Source organism: Hyla sarda, chromosome 7, assembly GCF_029499605.1.
Source record: "Hyla sarda isolate aHylSar1 chromosome 7, aHylSar1.hap1, whole genome shotgun sequence".
In the NCBI taxonomy this organism is placed as follows: Eukaryota; Metazoa; Chordata; class Amphibia; order Anura; family Hylidae; genus Hyla; species Hyla sarda.
In genome coordinates this window covers 234,517,877-234,538,990 of record NC_079195.1, presented here as the reverse complement: position 1 = coordinate 234,538,990, position 21,114 = coordinate 234,517,877, and the positions used below count along the sequence as shown (strand labels likewise).

The window sequence follows — 21,114 nt, the reverse complement described above, 5'->3', positions numbered from 1 at the left end:
TATGTGACGTTCTCTCCCCCAGTATGTGACGTTCTCTCCCCCAGTATGTGACGTTCTCTCCCCCAGCATGTGACGTTCTCTCCCCCAGTATCTGACGTTAACTCCCCCAGTATGTGACGCTATCTCCCCCAGTATGTGACGCTATCTCCCCCAGTATGTGACGCTATCTCCCCCAGTATGTGACGTTCTCTCCCCCAGTATGTGACGCTATCTCCCCCAGTATGTGACGTTCTCTCCCCCAGTATGTGACGTTCTCTCCCCCAGCATGTGACGTTCTCTCCCCCAGTATCTGACGTTAACTCCCCCAGTATGTGACGCTATCTCCCCCAGTATGTGACGCTATCTCCCCCAGTATGTGACGCTATCTCCCCCAGTATGTGACGCTATCTCCCCCAGTATGTGACGCTATCTCCCCCAGTATGTGACGCTATCTCCCCCAGTATGTGACGCTATCTCCCCCAGTATCAGACGTTATCTCCCCCAGTATGTGACGCTATCTCCCCCAGTATGTGACGCTATCTCCCCCAGTATGTGACGCTATCTCCCCCAGTATGTGACGCTATCTCCCCCAGTATCAGACGTTATCTCCCCCAGTATGTGACGCTATCTCCCCCAGTATGTGACGCTATCTCCCCCAGTATGTGACGCTATCTCCCCCAGTATCAGACGTTATCTCCCCCAGTATGTGACGCTATCTCCCCCAGTATGTGACGCTATCTCCTCAGTATCAGACGTTATCTCCCCCAGTATGTGACGTTATCTCCCCCAGTATGTGATGTTATCTCCCCCAGTATCTGCTTTTCTCTTCCCAGTGTCAGACATTTCCCCACAGTGTCAGATATGGTTCCCCAGTGTCAGTAGCGTATTATCTACCTGCCTGTGTATATTTTGAGTCTAGGCATCAGGGGAAGAACAATACAAGGTGCAGGGGTCACTTGATAGTGGCAGCAGGCAGGAGCGGGTGTAGTGCAGGGGCAGCTTCGCCTTAGGACAGCCCTGTGTGCTCTGCTCTGTCATCCCATCCTCCTCTGTCCTGTAATGTATGCAGAGCAGTGAGAGGCACAGAGTGCTGCTGTGTGTGTGCTCTGCTGTGCTGCTCGGGCTCCGCTCACTCTCCGGGATCCTCGCACACAGCCGGCTCTGCTATCACATGCAAAACAAAGCATCCCGGGGATCCATCCGCAGCCAGGGAGCCCTCCTGCCCGCTTCTCCCGCCGTCCTCCAGCTCCTCACGGTGAGTCCGGGTCACACTGGGCGCCGAGCCCCGGGGGAGGGGAAGGGAAAGTGCAACTTTTCTACCGCAACTTTATGCAAATAGCAGCAGGGAGAACCGAGCATTTAACGCGCGGAGCCGAGCACCCAGCATTCAGCGCGCGGAGCCCGTCCAGGTGCGGGGCTGAGGACCGAGCTCTTCACTGTGCGGAGCCCGTCCAGGTGCGGGGCTGAGGACCGAGCTCTTCACTGTGCGGAGCCCGTCCAGGTGCGGGGCTGAGGACCGAGCTCTTCACCGCGCGGAGCCCGTCCAGGTGCGGGGCTGAGGACCGAGCTCTTCACCGCGCGGAGCCCGTCCAGGTGCGGGGCTGAGGACCGAGCTCTTCACCGCGCGGAGCCCGTCCAGGTGCGGGGCTGAGGACCGAGCTCTTCACTGTGCGGAGCCCGTCCAGGTGCGGGGCTGAGGACCGAGCTCTTCACCGCGCGGAGCCCGTCCAGGTGCGGGGCTGGTCCGCGGAGCTTGCTCTTTAGCTGGGTGCACGAGGAGATATCACTATTGCCGGAGATATCCCACAATGTGGTCACTTTCGGGTACGTTTCAGACACTTTTGCTACTTTATTGCAGCCGGTTCCTGTTGCGGCTGAGAGGGATCTGCTCCCCGCACTCACAGGTTAACACAGCGGCTCCAGGTTTGAAGAATTTTGCCACTTTGTTGCCTCTTCCTTCCTGAGGGGACACGGGGGCTCGGCGGGGGGTCTTCTGCCGATTGTTGGGAAGTCTGCTAAATAACAGAACAGGGAAGCGGATGGTGAGTGGGGAGGATCAGGGCCCCCAGCTGTCCGGGACCCCAATACTGAGGCTAAGGAGCTCAAATTAGGATCCCCAGATAAGGATCTGAGATCAGGTACCCCCAGCTACTCGGGACCCCAATACTCAGGAGCTCAGTTCAGGGACATCAATACTGAGGACCTCAGGTCAGGGACCACCTTACTCGGGAGCTCAGATCAGGGACCCCCATATTGAGGAGGCTTGGGGGCTTAGATAAGGAAGCCTCATACTAATGAGGCTGAGGGTCTTAGATCAGGGACCCCCATACTGATGAGGCTGAGGGGCTTAGATCTTAGATGTTTGCATTGATTGATTTATTGGGGGCCACACCATGCAGGATATTGGGGTCTCAGCCTCTTGTCAGAACATCAGAGATCCATGATTTCAGCATCTGGGGGTCCTAAGGATGAGGGGGCTGAGGGCTGATGTGGAGAAAGTTTCTGTATTCTGTTTCCTTCCTGCACCAGGAGAAATTATTCCTCCAATCTATAATTCACTTCATCTCTTCCCAGGGAGAATTGAACTTGTGAAGTCCAGAAAATGTAAAATTTAAATACAGTTTTAAAATCGGAATTTACATAGAATCGAGGAATAGAATTTCATTTGCAGGATTTGGAATTTAACGTTTTGTTAATGTCGGATTATTGTAACATTGAAATAATATATGCAGGTTTAATGCGCAGGTATGTGTGGTTTATACAGGTAAATATATATATTCATATATAGAGTCTATATTTATATTATATGTTTGTATCTATTTCTGATTATATAAGTACTTAATTATATATGATTGTTTTGTGTTTATTTGTGGGTGTATATAAGTGTTAATTTAAGTTTTTTATTCATGTGTTTTTGTAATAAAATGTATATTAGTATGTAAGTATATATGATAGTATTTGTGTATGTTTGTAGATATATATGTGTATTTGTGTGTGTAAGGTTTTATACATTTGTCTGCAATTGTATGTGTGTGTATTTGTAGGTATATATTTGTGTATTAAATTCACTGCATTCGTATGTGTGTGTATATGGGTGTGTGTAAGGTTTTATACATGTATCTACGTTTTTGTGTGTTACTATTTGTGTATGTATATTAGATATGTATTTGCATGTGTATATTTTTTGTGTATTAATATATGTGTATGTTTGTGTGTTTTAGTGGGATTGTACATATGAGTGTATTTGTGTATAATTTGATATGTGAATATTTATATATATTTGGGATTATTTTCGTTTTTTACATTATAATCTAGTTTTGTTTATTTCTATTATGAAGTTCTATCTCTTGGTTTTCTATTATTTTTGGTTTAGTTGTTTCTATGATGATTCTCTGGAGCTGTGAGTTCCCAGTTTTTGGGGTTTGTAGGGGTCGGGGGTCTTCCTTGTCCCCCCGGAGCAGGGACAATGTGTTGATTCATTTTCCAGGCTTTTGCATATAATTACACGACCACAGTAATGCAACCTGTTGTGTGTAAACGCTCGATCAACTTCATATAAACCTGGTGAAAATTCACTGGCAATGGCTCAAATGCTCAAAAGCCATTAAAATGGGAAATTTTCTTTTCCTTTAAATTTTTTTAACATTTACAAACAGATTTCTGATGCCAGCTGCGTTTTTTATTGCAGCCTTTGATTCTGTTACATTGCAGACAGATCACAATGAACAAATGATAGAAAATACACAACCCTTCATTTCCTTACAACGGGAAAAGTTCTTGATTATTTTTGTTTTGTTTTATTTTGTTATATTCTTTTACTTTTATTCTATTTTGTACATTGAAATAAACGTATAAGAAAGTAGACGTCCATCTGCAGAGTCACATTATAATCTTCGCTCCTGGTTTCATTTTTTTGTTAAATCGAAAATAACATAAAATTCTTTTATCCTACATTTTAACCGTATTTATTTACAAATGTATTCATATAGAGGCAGAGATAGAAATGCAGATCATGTGTGTATACAGTAGAAATAATATAAAATAATATATTTGATATATTTAATAGATGATAATATTTTATATAATAATCGGAGGATTTCACTCCATGATTTGCGTGGTTACATTGTATCTATTTTATCCAGGTGATTTTTTTGGATCCATTTTTTTTCCTTGTGGCCGTTTCTCTCTGTGCACTGATGTGACTCCACTTGTTTAGTTCATTTCACGTTGCGGGTTGAGCCATCGCTTCGGAGTTTGTCTCATGCTGTGGAAAAGTATTTGATGATTTATATGGCTGCCTCTTCGATTGCTGTCTCCAAGCCTCCTTTCTCCACCATTCAGCGGGGATGTCAGCCCTTATTACTTACTATTGATCCCTTTGCAAAGTGAGAAGTGAACTAAAATTAATGTCAATCCCACTGCCCGGATCAATAGCCGGAGTTATTTTAATCTGGATTTGCACGGGGTGCTAAATTAAAAAAAATCAGCATAGTTGCCGTCGGACGGCGGTGTATCGGTTTCTGCCGCTTGCCTGCTCTGTTGTCTGAGGTGTTCAATGCTCGGCTCTGGCTGATTACCCGGCAATCCATATTTTTTTAATTAAGAAGGTCTGTTAGTTTTTTCTTATTTAGGGTCCTGTGTTTGGGATGATGACATCTTGACATTCGCAGTGTATTAACTATAGATTTCCATAAGGTTTGTGGTTTGTCGCTGCCGCATCCTCTGGGTTCAGGCTCAGGAGATGCTGCCTGGTTAAAACTCCACAATTTGAGTTGCTTGTAAATTTCACGCAGTCGTGTGAATTTGTCCTGAGCTTTTGTTGTGTTTTGTTGCTCGCTCCCCGAGTCGGGACAATGGGACGTTACAGTTGGAGCTGTCGTTCGGTCTCCTGGTTTTGTCAGACATCAGAGAGAATCGTCTCGTGAGCCGGAGGTGAATCTGCTTAGTTTTGTTACTTTCCTGCTACAATGAGTCCAACGTCACAATTCACAGCGATGACAATGACCGGTCTGGATTGTGATTCTGATCAGGACACATTGTATTTCCAGTAGATCCCATGAATATTCAGTAGTGCAGACTTGGTTTGATGAGTTCAAGGATCAGGGAGCTGAAGTATTGTGCCGTGGAAATAACTCAACGTGGCCCCAAAACAAAGGTTTTTATCTTTTACATGTCCCCCACGAAAAAAAAAAAGTAAAACTGCTGAAGGTCGCAGATTGACATAATCATCGTCGTCATCACTCCCTTTGTCTTGGTTTCTCTTCTTTAACTAAACGTGAGAGTTATTTAAAATAAATTGGAAGCGAAAAAATAAGTTAATGAGAGATATATAATGTTATAATTTAGGGCTGATATGCGCTCGGATGCCTGCCAAATGAGGAAGCGATCTGAGGGTGTCTGCTGAGCCGCACAATTCACTGAGGTGGCATCGGAAACGCTGTGACACCCGGGGTCTGAATCATGTGCTCACCTGACGGCTGAGGCTGCGACGCGCCAGGGCAAAAGTCACCGCAAATATCCGATGTCCTAATGTGAGGCTGAGGGAGGAAATATATAGATACATGGACACCGCCATATTATTAACCCCCACTCTAAATATATAAACATAGGTTATCTAGACTGTAAGCTCTTATGGTGAGGACAGCGTTGCTGCAATACTTGTAATTTTATCTATTCTTATCTATATTCGGTAACACAATATGCGCTGCCCCAGACTATGACTATGCTATATACATTATAACAACTACATGTATTTATTTATATATGACATAACAAATATATATCTTAAAAATTATACATATACTGATAATAGTAATAAACTTCAATGCAATATTTTACACACAAGTGTGTATATATATATATATATATTTATATTTATGTGTGTGTGTGTATATATATATATATATTTATGTGTGTGTATGTATATATATATATATATACACACACTCTTTATTGTAAACATATAAGACTACAGATACAACAACTACAAATATAACTATATAGATAATTATATAGAGATAATAACTTTACAGACACACATAATATAAATGCACATATATATCTATATATGTATACACATATGTATAAATGTAACTGCAAAAGTATTTATATATATATATATACACACACAGTTCTACACGTGTAAACACACACCTACAACTGTACGCATATATAAACTGATATAGCTGAACACATATACACACCTTTAACTATATACATATACACACATATAGCTACACAAATATAGCTGTATACATATTTGCACACAGTTATATACATATATACACAATAATAATTTTATATACATGCACCTATAGCTGTACACATATAAACACACATATAGCTGTATACACATATATACACACATATAGCTATATACACATATAGCTGTACACATATACACACACATAAAGCTGTATACACATATAGCTGTACACATATATACACACATATAGCTGTATACATATATACACACATATAGCTGTATACACATATAGCTATACACATATATACACACATAAAGCTGTACACATACAAACACACATATAGCTGTACACATATATACACACATATAGCTGTATACACATAGCTATACACATATATACACACATAAAGCTGTATACACATATAGCTGTACACATACAAACACACATATAGCTGTACACATATATACACACATGTATACAGATATTGACATTTCTATCATGTTTTGCAGTCATCAGATTTGTTCTATAGTAAGTTGCACGCAGGGGTCTTTGCTCTGGGGGTTCCAACAGCCTCAGTGCAGCCGATGGTGATGCCCCAGAATATGCAGAGCCCTGCTCCCTTATACCCGTGCAGTGGCTGACACCAGAGAATGGCGCTGGCTCTTTTGGTTTGCTGTAGGTTTTTGTCGTCTTTCGGCTCTTTGGACAATCCTTCGCTCGCCTCATAAACTAATCAGAAATAGATGACTTTGTCTTTAAGGCTTTGTGCTTTATGATGTTGCTCTCCGGGCCGCGTCCTGCTCCCTCCGTATAAACTCTTTCATCCTCACTATTAAACTTCTGCTCTTTGATTTAAAAGAAAAGGCCGTGTGGGTTTATATGATAAACTTAAGAAAGATGTTTTTATGGGTCTCCGAAGGGGAGAAAAGCAATATGTTCCCGTAAGGTGTTGTGCCCCCGCCGCTCACCTGGTTTGTTTACATGGCGGCTTATTAAGACCTTCACTAGAAGTTAACCCCTTCCTGGCTGCCCCATTTCTTTCGGGATCTTTACATTCCGTTTAACATTTTTTTTAGTTCTTTCATTTGATGCTGAAATTTGATATTTTTCCCCCTAAATTGTGGAGACGCAGAACGACACGACACACAGGGAGGGATTCCCCCAAGGCGAGCGATGGCACGGCCGGGCAGGCGACAGGTACAAAGTGTCGGCTCCAGATGTACAGTCACATTTACCAGAACAAACAGATCATTCCTGGGCCGGGAAGAATTACAGCTAATGCGGCCGACGCTCCCAACGAGAGGGGAGTCATCACTCATTAGGGCCGGGCGCCTCGTGGAGGTGATTTGGTTATCTTTCTTCACAAGCTTTTATCCTCTTGTCACTTTAATCTATATCTGGCGGTGTATCTGCTCAGCAGACAATACCCCTCATGTCCTCATACATCCACATGATATACAGTGCCCACCGGCCCCCCAATCCCATACACACACTACCTTCCCTGCCCCCTGTAAGATAAGACCAAGACACTTATAACAATGATTCTAATGATGGTCAGAGAGGCAACGACGGACGATAAAAAGGAGGGAAAAATTATTGTTGGTGCCGGGCAAATTGTTTGGGGTTGGCAATTCTCGTTGTCAGATCTCGCTATTTGGCATATGGGTGAAAAGAAACAAATTTTAGGGTGATCAAAACCCAATGTGTTGTTTAGTTTTTTGTTTCATTTTATGAAATAATTCCTAAGTATCCGGAATGTTCTGGACAAAAACATCCCATCTGCAGGAGCCGATCTTGATATACCCTGAAAAATGCCATATATATATATATATATATATATATATATATATGGGTAGATAATATTTGTATTGTATATGTATGGATAGATAATATGTATGTGTGTACTGTGTGTGTATGGAAAGATAATATGCATAGTGTGTATGGATAGATAATGTGTATGTGTGCATAGTTTGTAATGTGGATGTATGTTTAGTATATGTGTATTTGTATCATGTATGAAATGCAGTTTGAAAAAATAATATATATATATATATAGTGTATGCTATGTGCCGGTGTATGTATACATTGTGTGGATATGTATAGTCTATACTGTGTGTACATGTATAGTGTATATTGTGCATGCTGTTTGCCAGTATATATGTCTAGTATATATATATTGTGTGTATACGTATAGTGTATGTATATTGTATACTCTGCTGTATCTCGGTGTGTATATAAATATACACACACTGTGTGTATTTGTATAGTATATATTGTGCATGCTCTGTCTTGGTGTATACATTGTGTTTGCAGTGTATATATGTAAAGTGTATATATTCTGTATATATTGTGCATGTTGTATGTCGATAACTGTCGAATGTATATAACTGTATAGTGTGTTGTATCTCACTGTACGTACACATTATATGTATAGTGTATATTATGCTGTATCTTGGTGTATGTATAACTTGTGTGTATATATTGTGTGTGTATATTTATAGTGTATATTGTGTGTGTATATGTACAGTGTATATATTGTGTGTGTATATGTATAGTGTATATTGTGTGTGCATTGTGATCTATATCTCCATGTTGTCTCTCTATCAGCGCTGCGTTCTTTCGCCTTCTGTACAATAGGATAATAATAGACGTCTCTTTGGTCACGCAGCGTTTTTGTGGATTTAGCGTCAGTTCCCCCCATGTTGCAGATTTGTAACTGTGTCTGATAATCTTCTTCCTTGTGGTGTTTGGGGGAATCAGTGACTAAATGGCACAAACACAAACAATAATGACGTATTGATTTTTTGCACGCTCAGGACTGACGTCTTTCTTTCACTTTCTCCTTGTTCAGGTTTCACAGGGGAGAAATGAAGTGACGTTTCCTTCTTGGCGTGAAGATCCCGTCGCCTCAGCCACCCTAGGTATCTTTACCGAAATTCTTAATTTGGCAAAAACTAAAGTGTCAGAGATGGATCTGCACCGAGCCGCCTTTAAGATGGAGAACTCTTCCTTCCTGCCTAACCCGCTGGCGTCCCCTGCATTGATGGTGTTGGCTTCTACTGCTGAGGCAAGCCGGGACGCCTCCATCCCCTGCCAGCAGCCGCGGCCTTTTGGGGTGCCCGTATCGGTGGATAAAGAGGTGCACATTCCCTTCACTAATGGCTCCTACACCTTCACCTCCATGTACCACAGACAGGGTGGCGTCCCCGCAGCCTTCTCAAACCGCGACTTTCCACCGTCCCTCCTCCACCTCCACCCGCAGTTTGCTCCTCCGAACCTAGACTGTTCCCCCATCAGCATGCTCAACCACAGTGGCGTGGGCGCCTTCCGGCCCTTCACCTCCCCCGAGGAGCGGGAGAGCTACCAGTCTGCGTTTACCCCAGCCAAACGCCTGAAGAGCTGCCATGATACGGACTCCCCACACCTGCGATTCTCTGACGCTGATGGGAAAGAGTATGAATTTGGGGCACAGATCCCAACGGGCTCCCCTGGAGGACTTAAGGTGGATGACGCTGGGAAAAAACTGTTTGCTGTGTCCGGCCTGATATCGGACAGAGAGACGTCGTCGAGCCCAGAGGACAGGAACGACCGCTGTAAGTGATTCCGCTTCTTATTCTTATAGAGTTTGATGCAGATTTGTAGCTGTGAAGAATGACGTAGTAACAGATCATAACAGATTGTAACTGATCGTAACAGATTGTAACTGATCATAAAAGATTATAACACATTGTAACAGATCATAACACATTGTAACAAATTGTAACAGATCCATCCGGTGCAGCCTGTGACTCTGCAGTGTTGATCTAGAAAAAGGCGAAAAACCTGTCGGGCCAATTATCCAGTATATAAATACATAGGGTGGGAATGTATCATTGTTTGTGTAGGTCAGTGTTTTTCAACCAGAGTGACTCCAGCTGTTGCAAAACTAACAAAGGCTATTAGGGCATGCTGGGAATTGCTAGAGGCCCCCTGTTGGGAAACACTAGTGTAGGTTAATGATTTTTGTCCACCTTTATTTTGTGTGGTTCTAATGTGTACGTGTTGCATATTTATTAAATGGTTAAAACATTTTTGTGCAGGTATGCATCTCCTGAAATTTTGCCACTTTTTTTTTTTTTTTGCAAAAGTTGTAACATTTTTGCGCAATGTGCAAAATTTTTCAACAGTTTGAGGCACACTGGTTAGGAACCACTGCTGTAGATCATTCTATGGGACCCTATAGCTCTAATTTTCTATGCAATGTTTTACTATATATGGTTTAGAATTCTGCTCCTTATCCTATATTTTTCCAACTGTTGCAGAACTACAGCTCCCATAATTCCCTGACAACCTTTGGTGCATCCTATTTAACAAAGTATTTTTGCAATAGCTGGAAATGTGCAGGGTTAGAAGCGCTGCTCTAGAGCAATTAATACAACCAATCAGGATGTAACAATGTTTATGAATCATGTAATCTTTGAGGTTGCACAGTTACAAATTTTTTGGGGTCGCCTAATCTGCGATTGTAGCATAAAATGTATTAATTGGATTGTTAGGGGAAAAATCCTTCACAGAAGCCACTACCTGTGCGATACGATGAGTAAAAGCTGTGCACGATCATTTTATGCAATTGGCGATATGGTGGACTTAAAAAAAAAATGACACACAGTGGTGTCCGGGATGATAAAATCTCCCACAGGAGATTACGGGTAATTTTTAAAGCAAAGCGATAGTTCTTCGGCATTTTCTCCTCTTCTCTCGGAGCATAAATTTCTCTTCTCCTCGCAGAGCGCGGCTTTAGCATTCTCCGTCATACGTGTGACTGTAACGTCTGGTTACGACACCGCGGAGGGTAATTGAGACGTCCTGTCTCTTTCCTTTCAGTTGAAGCTTTTTTCTTCCGCTGTCGACTCGAATTAGACACCATGTTAACTTTTCCGCTGCTAAAAAGAATTCGTCGTGAGCCCCGCGCACCGTCCGCCATGAAAACCACAATGATGGCTGTAGACGAGTGGCCTCAGGGTGTGGACCTCGTGGGGGGGAGGGGTAGATGGGGGAGGGATCATTAGTTTTTAACCAATTAGAAACATTTACACATTTTGTCCCTATTAATTTACAGGAATATTTTATTTTATTTATTGTTATAGTGAAAGCAACATTTCAGATTTCTTCGGATTCACTGCAAATTCATTGCAGGTTTTGACTTCACTATTGAAGTAAATTGGGAAAATCTGCAGCTTGTGAACAAACCCTTAATCAGATTTGGTGCTGATTTTCCCAATTAATTCCGTAGGGAAGTCAAAATCTGCAACATGTCAGTCCTGTGTAAGCAGACCCTTTAGGCCGCGTTCATCTATTGCATTTCAGGCCTCATAATACATCAGTTTTTTTCCCATTCAGTTTGATTTAAAATCTCTGACAGTTCATAAGTAGTTGTTTTATTTATTTATTTATTTATTCATTCATTAATTAATGTATACATTTATTTATTTACATATTTTAATATATATATAAATATATATATATATATATATTTACATTTATTTATTTACTTTACAGCCGTTATTATTAAAAGGTGCCTTGTACTTATTTGGATATATTCTGGTGTCGCTATTTGAATAATTTTTGTTGATTTTGTAAACAAGGATCTGATTTAAATAAACGTGAGGAAAATGTCTGTAAATCTTTCTAAAAAAATTTCCTTTATAACAAAAACAAGTATAAAATTGCTAAAAAACTATTGCTATATTTTTGAGCCTCAGAATACACTAAAAATGCATCATATGAACATCTGGCTAAATATTGTACCCTGAAATAGCGCCGTTATAATCCCGGCCTCCATCTAGATGCGCAGCTTCATTTATTATTTGAAGCGCCAGGAATTGTTACAATTAAAACTTTTGTAATGATCTCGAATTTAAGGCTTAATTCACCAGATCCCCCCCCCCCTTTCCCTCGGCCCCCACAGTGAATCCCCCCCATACATACACATTGACCATACAACCGTGACCCCGCGGCTCCTGACTCTGCCTGTTGACGTGGGCGAATTTTCTGGCAGAAAGTGATTCGGAGACGGTGAATAAAAAACCAGCGCAGTCGGAGCCCATCTGCCCAAACTTGGCGCAGATTGGCGATTTCTGTGCCAGCTTCATGCCCTGAATGTCTAATCAGAGACTGCATGTCCACAGGGGAGGTCGCTTACCCGATATCATCGCCTCCTATCACACGCGATCCCAGCCTCGTCACCTCTGTGTTTATAGTCACATGTAGGGCCCGGGGAGTTACGGGGAGATTGACCTAAGACGTACAGCGACAACTAAAATACACGCCGGGCCTCGGCCACAGCACGCGATAGATTTATACTATTATTATTGGTTGCTGCAAAATCCTGGTAAAAATATTTCAAGTTTTGTTAAAGAAAATTAAGTAAATTTGTCTTTGTGCAGAGAACTCGGGTGAATTCGCACACAGCAGATTTGTTTGAGAAATGTCTGCGCTCGTCCTCATCGTCAGTCCTCGCACCTCGACAATAACCGCTTTCAGATCAATGAGAAGTGAGCACCGGGCGCAGAAATTCTGCCATGTGTGAATTCACTCTAAACAACCGGATGGAAAGTCCCAAAGTGATTGACAGCGTGTGTAGTGGTGATGATGGCGGACACTGTGATGTCATCGCTTTGGTATGCACCGCGGTGAATGTATTGGTGGCGAGAGCGACATTCCTGCAGGAGAATATAAGGATCCGGCTTCCTTCCTGACAAGCTGAAGGTCTCCAGATTGTAGAACTTTAAAGAGTGACACCGCGGCAGGTCTCCTGGTATTTAAAGGGACAGAGGCCAATGTTGTGTAGGATTCTCAGGCGACATCATCCGGAAAATGATCTGCTCTTATTGTGTCGTAAGCGAGGATGACGCTGTTATTATTATGGTGTTTATCAGGGCAGACAGATCTCATTTCATTTACACGTAGTGATCACCTGGACTTATCGGATTTATGATTTGCACTTTTTTCACTCCACTTGCACTATTTCTTCTTATGCCGATATAAAATGTGCCAGATTTGTTTTTAGCACAATATATGATGAAGTAGGCAGAAGACTGTCAGGGCATGCTGGGAGTTGTAGTTTAATTAAAAAGCTGCAACAAAAGTGATTTTAAAAAAATTTGACAAATTCACTGTACATTTTAGATTTGGCACAAATGATTTTGGAAAAGTTGCAAGGCAGAGAAATGGAATGAAATTGATCCAAATAGTAGATTTCCCATTGGAGGGTCCTGGGTGTCTCTGAATCCTAGGGGCCCTCTGTACCCCCCTACCCTGAGGTATCTCCCCCCATACGATACCATCCTGTTCCCCAGCTGCCGTGCGGAGCTGATGGTGTGAGTGTAAGCTTCGTTTCCCGGCACAAGTGTTGTGCTAATTCCCGCGCCTGGCAGCGTCCTGAGCAGCACTTAACCAGATGTTGTGATCCCCCCCCCCCCAGCGCTCATTTATTCACCTCCCCTCCTCTCATGTTCTGCACAGCGCCGGCTCTATCCTGGAATACGCAGATCGCTTATTAATTCACTTCTTTTTTGCCGCACTTTTGCTCCGGCGCTGGACGGGTTAATGCGATGCCCGTCTCCAGAACGCCTGTAATTGCCGACATCATCGTTATTATGTTCATTAAGGGCATCCAGCGTGTTACGGTCGCTCTGGGACGGCCAGCTCCATTTACACTACAGATCTGCCGTGAAGATTTCTTTTTTTTTTTTATTCCATCATTGGGACTAGATTTTTCAGTTTCTGGTTTGTTGGATTTTTTTATTTTTTATTTAAATGTTTTTGTTTTTTTTACACACAGAGCGTCTGTATAATTCATGTTACTTTCACCTTGTGTTGTCATGATGAAAGATCATTGGATTCATCTGTAGGCCTGGAAAGGGTTAATTCTGCACCAGCTGTGTATAGGGATCAGTGACAGGATTGATCGGTGGAGGATGACGGATCTGGCTGGATATGGATTGTTATTATGGGGCATTGATTGTTAATAATAGGCAAGATGGCGGCCAGGTGCAGCTCCTCTGTGCTGCAGGGAAAATATGTGACCATATACAATACTTGTGGTGATCAGAATGGCGGGTCCTAAAGCGGCTGTTCATGGCTGAATCCCTAAGGCTATGTTCACACGGCAGAATTTCCACGGCAGACATGTCGGGGAAATCCCGATTCCGGAGCGGTTCTAGCACTCGTCTGAACATGGCCTAAGGCCTAGGTCTCCAAACTGTGGCCCTCCAGCTGTTGCAAAGCTACAAGTCCCAGCATGCCCAGACAGCCAACCAGATGTTGCAAACTACAACTTCCAGCATTCCCACACAGCCAATCCAAACGTTGCAAAACTACAACTTCCAGCATGTTCAGACAGCCAACGGCTGTCCGGGCATGCTGGAAGTTGTAGTTTAGCAACAGGTGGAGTTTGCTAAACTTTTACAACTCAAATGTTACAAAACAACCACAACTCCTATCATGCCCTTATAACTGTGCATTCTTTATGTTAAGGTTTCTCAATCTAGGGGTTATCCAACTATTGCCAAAAACTACGACTCCCAGTATGCCTTCACAGCCTTTGACATTCCAACACTGTAAGGGCATGATGGGGGTTATAGTTTTGCAATAGCTGCAGGAGGAGGCCTGAGGTGTAAGAAATGACCTATATGCGCAGCGCCTGTGTTGTCGGTTTTATTGTCATATTTCAGGGCTGACAAATATTTTACCAGAATTAACGTTGCGTTGTGTGAGTCTTAGCGAGTAGAATGAATCATTGAGGAGACTGAGGGTAGACTGGGGGTCACATTGTGGTGGGATGAATCCCCCTCAGCCTCCATGTGACCATCCTCTTTAGATTGGCCTGAAAAAACTCCACAAAAAACTCCCCCCAAAAAGTTTTTGTGACTTTTTGTCCTCCATAAAATGTGCATAATAGTACTGGCATTTTTTTGTTGGTGCTTTTCCCATATCAAGTCATGTGATTCTTTTATCATGTGACTTAAGGATTGGGGGGGGGGGGGGGACAACAAAATTTCTTGGGAAAAAAAAACAACAACAATTTTAACTGTTACACTGTACCAAATCCTCAGCAGTGTCAGCAAGACTAGATCAAGGCAGGACAGAGGTGCGTGCTGCTGCTGCATTGAGATTATAGGTTATTACCTTTTACTAACACACTGTAACAAACCTTCAGTTGTGAGAACAGGAAAGAGATGTGTGCTTCGGCAGCTGCATTGAGCTTACAGGTTATTGCCTTAACTAATACTCTGTAACAAACCCTCAGCTGTGTGAGCAGGACAGAGGTGCGCTCTGCAGCTGCATTGAGCCCACAGGTTATTACCTTTACTAATATTCTGTAACAAACCCTCAGCTGTGTGGACAGACTAGATCAGGACAGATTTCCAGCCTTTTCATGTACCCAGGAATATTTCTTACAGCGATCAGAGCTCTTTCCGTCGGTGATAACCTGACTGTGCCGATGCGGGGAGGATTGATGTGGCGGTGGAGATTGCGTCCAGTCACATTTTACGATTTTGTCAGACACCAGATTTTCCCAATGACATTTTTGCAGCCGAAAGCTGCTCGGCCTGATGTGCTGAGGACGGCACGGCGGTGGTGCCTGATTTATGTCGCTCACTGTTTCCCTTTCTGGGTTTTAGGGCTTTTTTTTATTATTATTATTTCATTTTCAGCTTCTGGGAATTTCCTTTTATTTCATTTTTCTGCTTTTTACAGTTTTTTTTCCCAGTTTCCAGTTATGTGGATTTTCTACACACGAACAATAAAATAAAGAATCATCCGGGTGGTGTACGGGGGGGGGGTGTTAGCGTTCACAGCGTCACGGCGCAGCCTGTAACATTCTAACTGTAATGTGTCCATCATTACAGGGAGTTTTGTGACGATTGAGGCGATTCGGTGTCTCCGGGGTAACCGCCGCGGCTTGTTACATTGTAACCTTTCTGCTCAGTAAAACTTGGATGGTGCCATTTATTCTTTGCGGCGGTTAAAACGAAATGATGGGTTTTATCATAACAATTATGGATAAGTCTGTGGGCGGAACGGTGACGACTAACGGAGCGCGCCATCCGCCTGGAGCTCAGCGCTAATTACCGATCACCACAGAGGCCTCGTTCACACTCATATCTTGTGACTTCGCACATCTCTTTTTGTTTTTTGCCACTGACGGACACAGATTATAACCTTTACTAATACACTGTAACAAACCATCAGCTGGGCAACCAATCAACCAATAAGTCAGTCTGTCGCCTTTGGGACCTTGTTGGAATTGGTTTTGTAGTTGCAGTCGTCTTTAGGTAGATATTACTTTGGCGCTAAAATAATGGCTGCACATGTGTTACCATATCCTTCTTATTCATAAACCTGCATGAGAGTTATGCGCCAATCACTGCAGCCAATCAGATTCTACCTCTCATATATTGAGAAAGTAGCAATCTGATTGGTTACTTCTTCCGGCTCCAGTTTTTACCCCCCCATAGTCATCCATCGTTGCGTCGGTCGCTGCGCTGCTCATGGATTTTTCCTCGGAGGCATCGGCGGTTTGCAGCACAAATTCCGAGGAATCTGAAATATTAATGAACAATTTTAAGGTCACGATGAGAAGCGGCTAAATGATCTCATGGTGACACCTGACCGCCCGCCACTGTCACCGCTGAAATTTCTTGTTGTTTTTTTCATGTCCTGGGTTTTATCTGACAATTATTACAGCGGCGTTTAATGGATGACGATGATGATGGTGGCGATAATAAACTGATGGTGTGAGGTCAGATTGCGTTCTGCTTCACTTTCCTGTAATATTTACCAATGCTGCAGAGTTTCTCTAGTTTTACTGTAATTGCAGCAGAATAAAACCGCACCATGTGAATACACCTGAAACATGATTGAGGGGGGGGGGGGGGGCATATTTCCTGCTCGGGGGGCGACACAAATGCTTCAGCCCAGGAAATAACTTGTGTCTGGTCACAGATTATTTACCGTCTTTACTGATACACTGTCACAAACCATCAGCTGTGTGAGGAAGGCTAGATTGGGACAGAAGAGATATCTGTGCTGCTACTTAGAGCTCACAGATGTCTTTAGTAATACAGTGTTACAAAACCTCAGCTGTGTAAAGAGGACTACATCAGGACAGGTTTTGTGCTGCTTCGGGTCCTCCAGTGATAATAGATGTCCTGGGGGTGGATTCCTGGTCAGATACACTTCCAATAGATCAGCTGACGGATATCGGACAGGGATTTTGTCTTTAGCGCTCCCATCCTCCATTTTGTGCCTGTGAGTCTGTGGTTGACTATGGGAACGTTGTTTTCCATGACCCTTTGTGATCTCCGTGCCATCACTTTCCTCCATACTTTGCATTGTTATTAGGCGATGTATAAGGGGGCCCCGGGCACAGTGTCGGTGCTCTCCCTCTGTCTCAGATTGCGCAGCAGTCGCAGTCGTCCGGAGAGGACACTAATGTTATTCTGTCAATATCTTTGCCATGGAGATAAAAGTGACAGTGCGGCCTCTGTCCACACAAATCACTCCGGAACAAGTAAGGAGAGAGATGTCAATATGGGGAGAAATGCTAATGATGGCAGCTAGTAACAACGGTAACAAATAGGCGAGAGATGGAGGCGCCGGGGGTGAACGAACCTGCTGCAGGTGTCGGCCGCGCACTTCATGTCTCTTGGCTGGATACAATGTATCACTCCAGTCACAAGGAGCTTTGATGCAGAATATCGGCTCCTTCTGAGAGAGACCATCGCAAATAGGATCAGCTGCACAACGGGTTACGCACTCATTTGTCAAAGAGAAAAGAACAAATAAAAGCCGAAGGGGGAGGGAGGCGAACCAAGTAACCCCAACAGGACGGAGCTGTGATGTGCTGCCCGAGTATACGGCTATATATAACATGTCAGATACAGGTTTTGATAAATCTCCCCCAATTTGTGTATGTGTGTGTATGTATATGTGTGTAAATGTGTATGTGTGTGTGTATGTGGATGTGTGTGTGTATGTTCCAGCATCACGTCCAAACGGCTAAAGATATTAACATGAAACTTGGTCACATGTTACATATATGTCAACAGCAAACATAGGATGAGGACGGGATAGGAGGTGGGGATAGGAGGTCGGGATAGGAGGTCGAGATAGGAGGTCGAAATAGGAGGACAGGAAAGGATGACGGTATAGGAGGTCTAGATAGGAGGTCGAGATAACAGGTCGAAATAGGAGGTCGAGATAACAGGTCGAAATAGGAGGTCGAGATAACAGGTCGAAATAGGAGGTTGAGATAACAGGTCGAAATAGGAGGTGGAGATAGGAGGTGGAGATAGGAGGACGGGATAGGAGGTGGAGATATGAGGACGGGATAGGAGGTCGGGATAGGAGGTTGGGATATGAGGACGGGATAGGAGGTCGGGATAGGAGGTCGGGATAGGAGGTTGGGATAGGAGGACCGGGATAGGAGGCCGGGATATGGGGTTGGGATATGACAACAATATATGAGGACGGGATATGAAGTCAAAAGCTTCCTCCTTTGTTTATTTTCCTCCCCAACAAGGATTAGGAAGGAAAAACCGGGCAACACCGGGTACTCAACCGGACTTGGTAAAAACTCAACCGCATATTACATTCACAACTAACACAGCAAACTTTTTTTTTTTTTTATAATAGTTTTTTTACATTTTTTTTTATAATTTAAAAAAAAAAAGTTTTTCCTAAACACATACACATATATATATATATATATACACACTTTTTTTTCTCTACACTGCCATAATATAACTAACATTAAAGAAAATTATACAAAAATACTAACTAAATCTGGTCTGACTGCCTATCCCCATCACCTCATAAAATAAAATAAGCAATCCACACTATATAATAATATATACAAGGCAAATATAAAAAACTCAAATACATAACAAAAATGCAAATATATATACTATATACAACTACAAAACCAAACTATATACACCTACAAAATACATATATATAGACATGACGGAAAAAACTAAATAAAAACATCCTGCACTAGACTAATCCATCACTCGCACAACCACCCTCCTTGAGATAGGTCAGAGTCCATGCCAGCCCCTCCAAACTTCCACCAACCCACCAATTCCCCCACCCAACCTCATCTATACCCAACCAACTATAAAAAATACAACTTCATAACATAACATGATATACAAATACAAAACAATACAATCCACCTTAGGCCCAAGTTCAGTTGCCCGTAAGCCCGGAACACATATTCTGAAAACAAAACAAAAAGATTAGGGTGTACATGCATAGCCCACCACCAGGGAAGAAGGATGGCAATCCTGATATTAAATGTTAAACTCTCTCCACTAACTTTTCCCCTACAACTCACCCCACTGCTGTCCCTTCAACAAACTGATCCTGCACTTACCCTCTCTCTGTCCCTACATCACTGTCCCTAACCAGAAACAGGGGTACTCTACCCAAGAGGTCTAGTACCTAGGGCACATCAAATGAAAACCCTCTCCATAGGAGAGAAGCCCTACTGGTACCAAGACTGCCATACTCCTAAGACCTGATCTTCCTGAGGTCACCTGTGATATTCCTACAGACCTCCACCTCGGAGAGGAATTTCCGCTGTGTAGATACTAGACACCGTGCATTCCACATATGGTACCTAACCACTGAGTTGACTACTAATAAAGTGCCCCGGTCTCGGCCACCCAGGTTCCTGAATGCCCCATAAGCCCACTCCGGATAGGTAAGGCCGGCAAGTTAACTCTAGCCGATGGAGGTGCCCACCCGGTTGTAAACGGCTATATTAAAAGGACAATGAAGCAGAAAGTGGTCCATGCTTTCCAGCGTGTCCCCGCACTCTTCTTGGGGACATCAGAGCTCCTGTGCTTCAGGTTGTCCTTTACATATAGCTTCCCCTGAAAGCAGCGTCAGGCCAAGTCCCTTCTGGGGGATCCGTTTCATGTTTAAAAGGTACAACCCCACCCTCAGATCCCGGCCTGGCAGTCCCTGAGCGCCAGAGGCTTCTGGAAGTGGGTCAACAGAACCCGTTTGTCAAGGAACTGCCTTGACTGGGTCCTGATCTCCCACACTCCCAGACACTGCCGACGTAGGTAGCGTAAGCCGGAAGATATCCATGGAGCATACGGTGGTCCTTCACTCGTCCTCCTGTCTCCCATTCCTGGAAGAAAGGCCGAAACCATTCCCTGCAGGAGAGTACCCACGGAGGAGCCCTCTCTGACCAGAGGTTTGCGATGTTAGCTTTCAAGAAGGTGTTTAAGAACACCACAGGGTTCACCAGATATCAGATATATTCCCTGGTCTCCTCGTGCGATATGTAACCTCCCTCTTGACTAGGTTCAACCCGCTTCCCCACAACAGTTGGAAAAACAGGCTGTAGATCCTAGTGTAGTAAGCCTCTGGCAAGATACATACGCTGCCCAGATAGATAAACAAGGGGAGCAGGTACGATTTGATCAGGTGTACCCTTTCCCTGAGGGTCATAGATGAACCCTTCCACTGGTACACCTTCTGAGTGGCATCCTGGAGCTTACCATCCCAGTTTTTGGTGGGATAATCATCCTGGCCGAATGTGATGCCAAAAACTTTTGCTGACTCTTTGGGCCCTGGGAGGGTGTCCGGGAGATCAAACATGGGATCTTACCCTCCCAGCCAGAGACTCTCACACTTATCCTGGTTAATCTTTGACCCGGATGCCTCCGAGTAGTGGTCCACCATCACCACATAGACCTCCTCTCTCTCGGACACGAAAATGGTGACATCATCAGCATACGCCACTACTCTCTGGGCGACATACAGATCCGCCAGATTCATCCCGACTCCCACCAAAGGACAACCCTGACAGACTCCGGACCACACCTCAAAAGAGCGGCCCGATCAACCGTTCACCAGCGGGAAATTC

At 43.5% G+C, this 21,114-nt stretch overlaps 1 protein-coding gene across 5 annotated transcripts in view; it reads left to right on the top strand.

Moving 5' to 3' along the window:
• The first annotated feature begins 1,000 nt into the window (after positions 1–1,000).
• The window catches only part of RNF220 (ring finger protein 220), a 255,224-nt gene continuing 235,110 nt past the window's right edge, over positions 1,001–21,114 (top strand). Inside the window, exons 1-2 of one of the 5 annotated variants that reach the window (XM_056533144.1) lie at positions 1,001–1,234; positions 9,037–9,778. In XM_056533144.1, the coding sequence (XP_056389119.1) occupies positions 1,043–1,234; positions 9,037–9,778 (934 nt within the window). In that variant the 5' untranslated portion in view covers positions 1,001–1,042. Of the gene's footprint in view, positions 1,235–1,699; positions 1,804–9,036; positions 9,779–21,114 lie in introns of those variants that run through there. The other 4 variants (XM_056533141.1, XM_056533145.1, XM_056533143.1 and 1 more) reach the window with 4 other exon arrangements.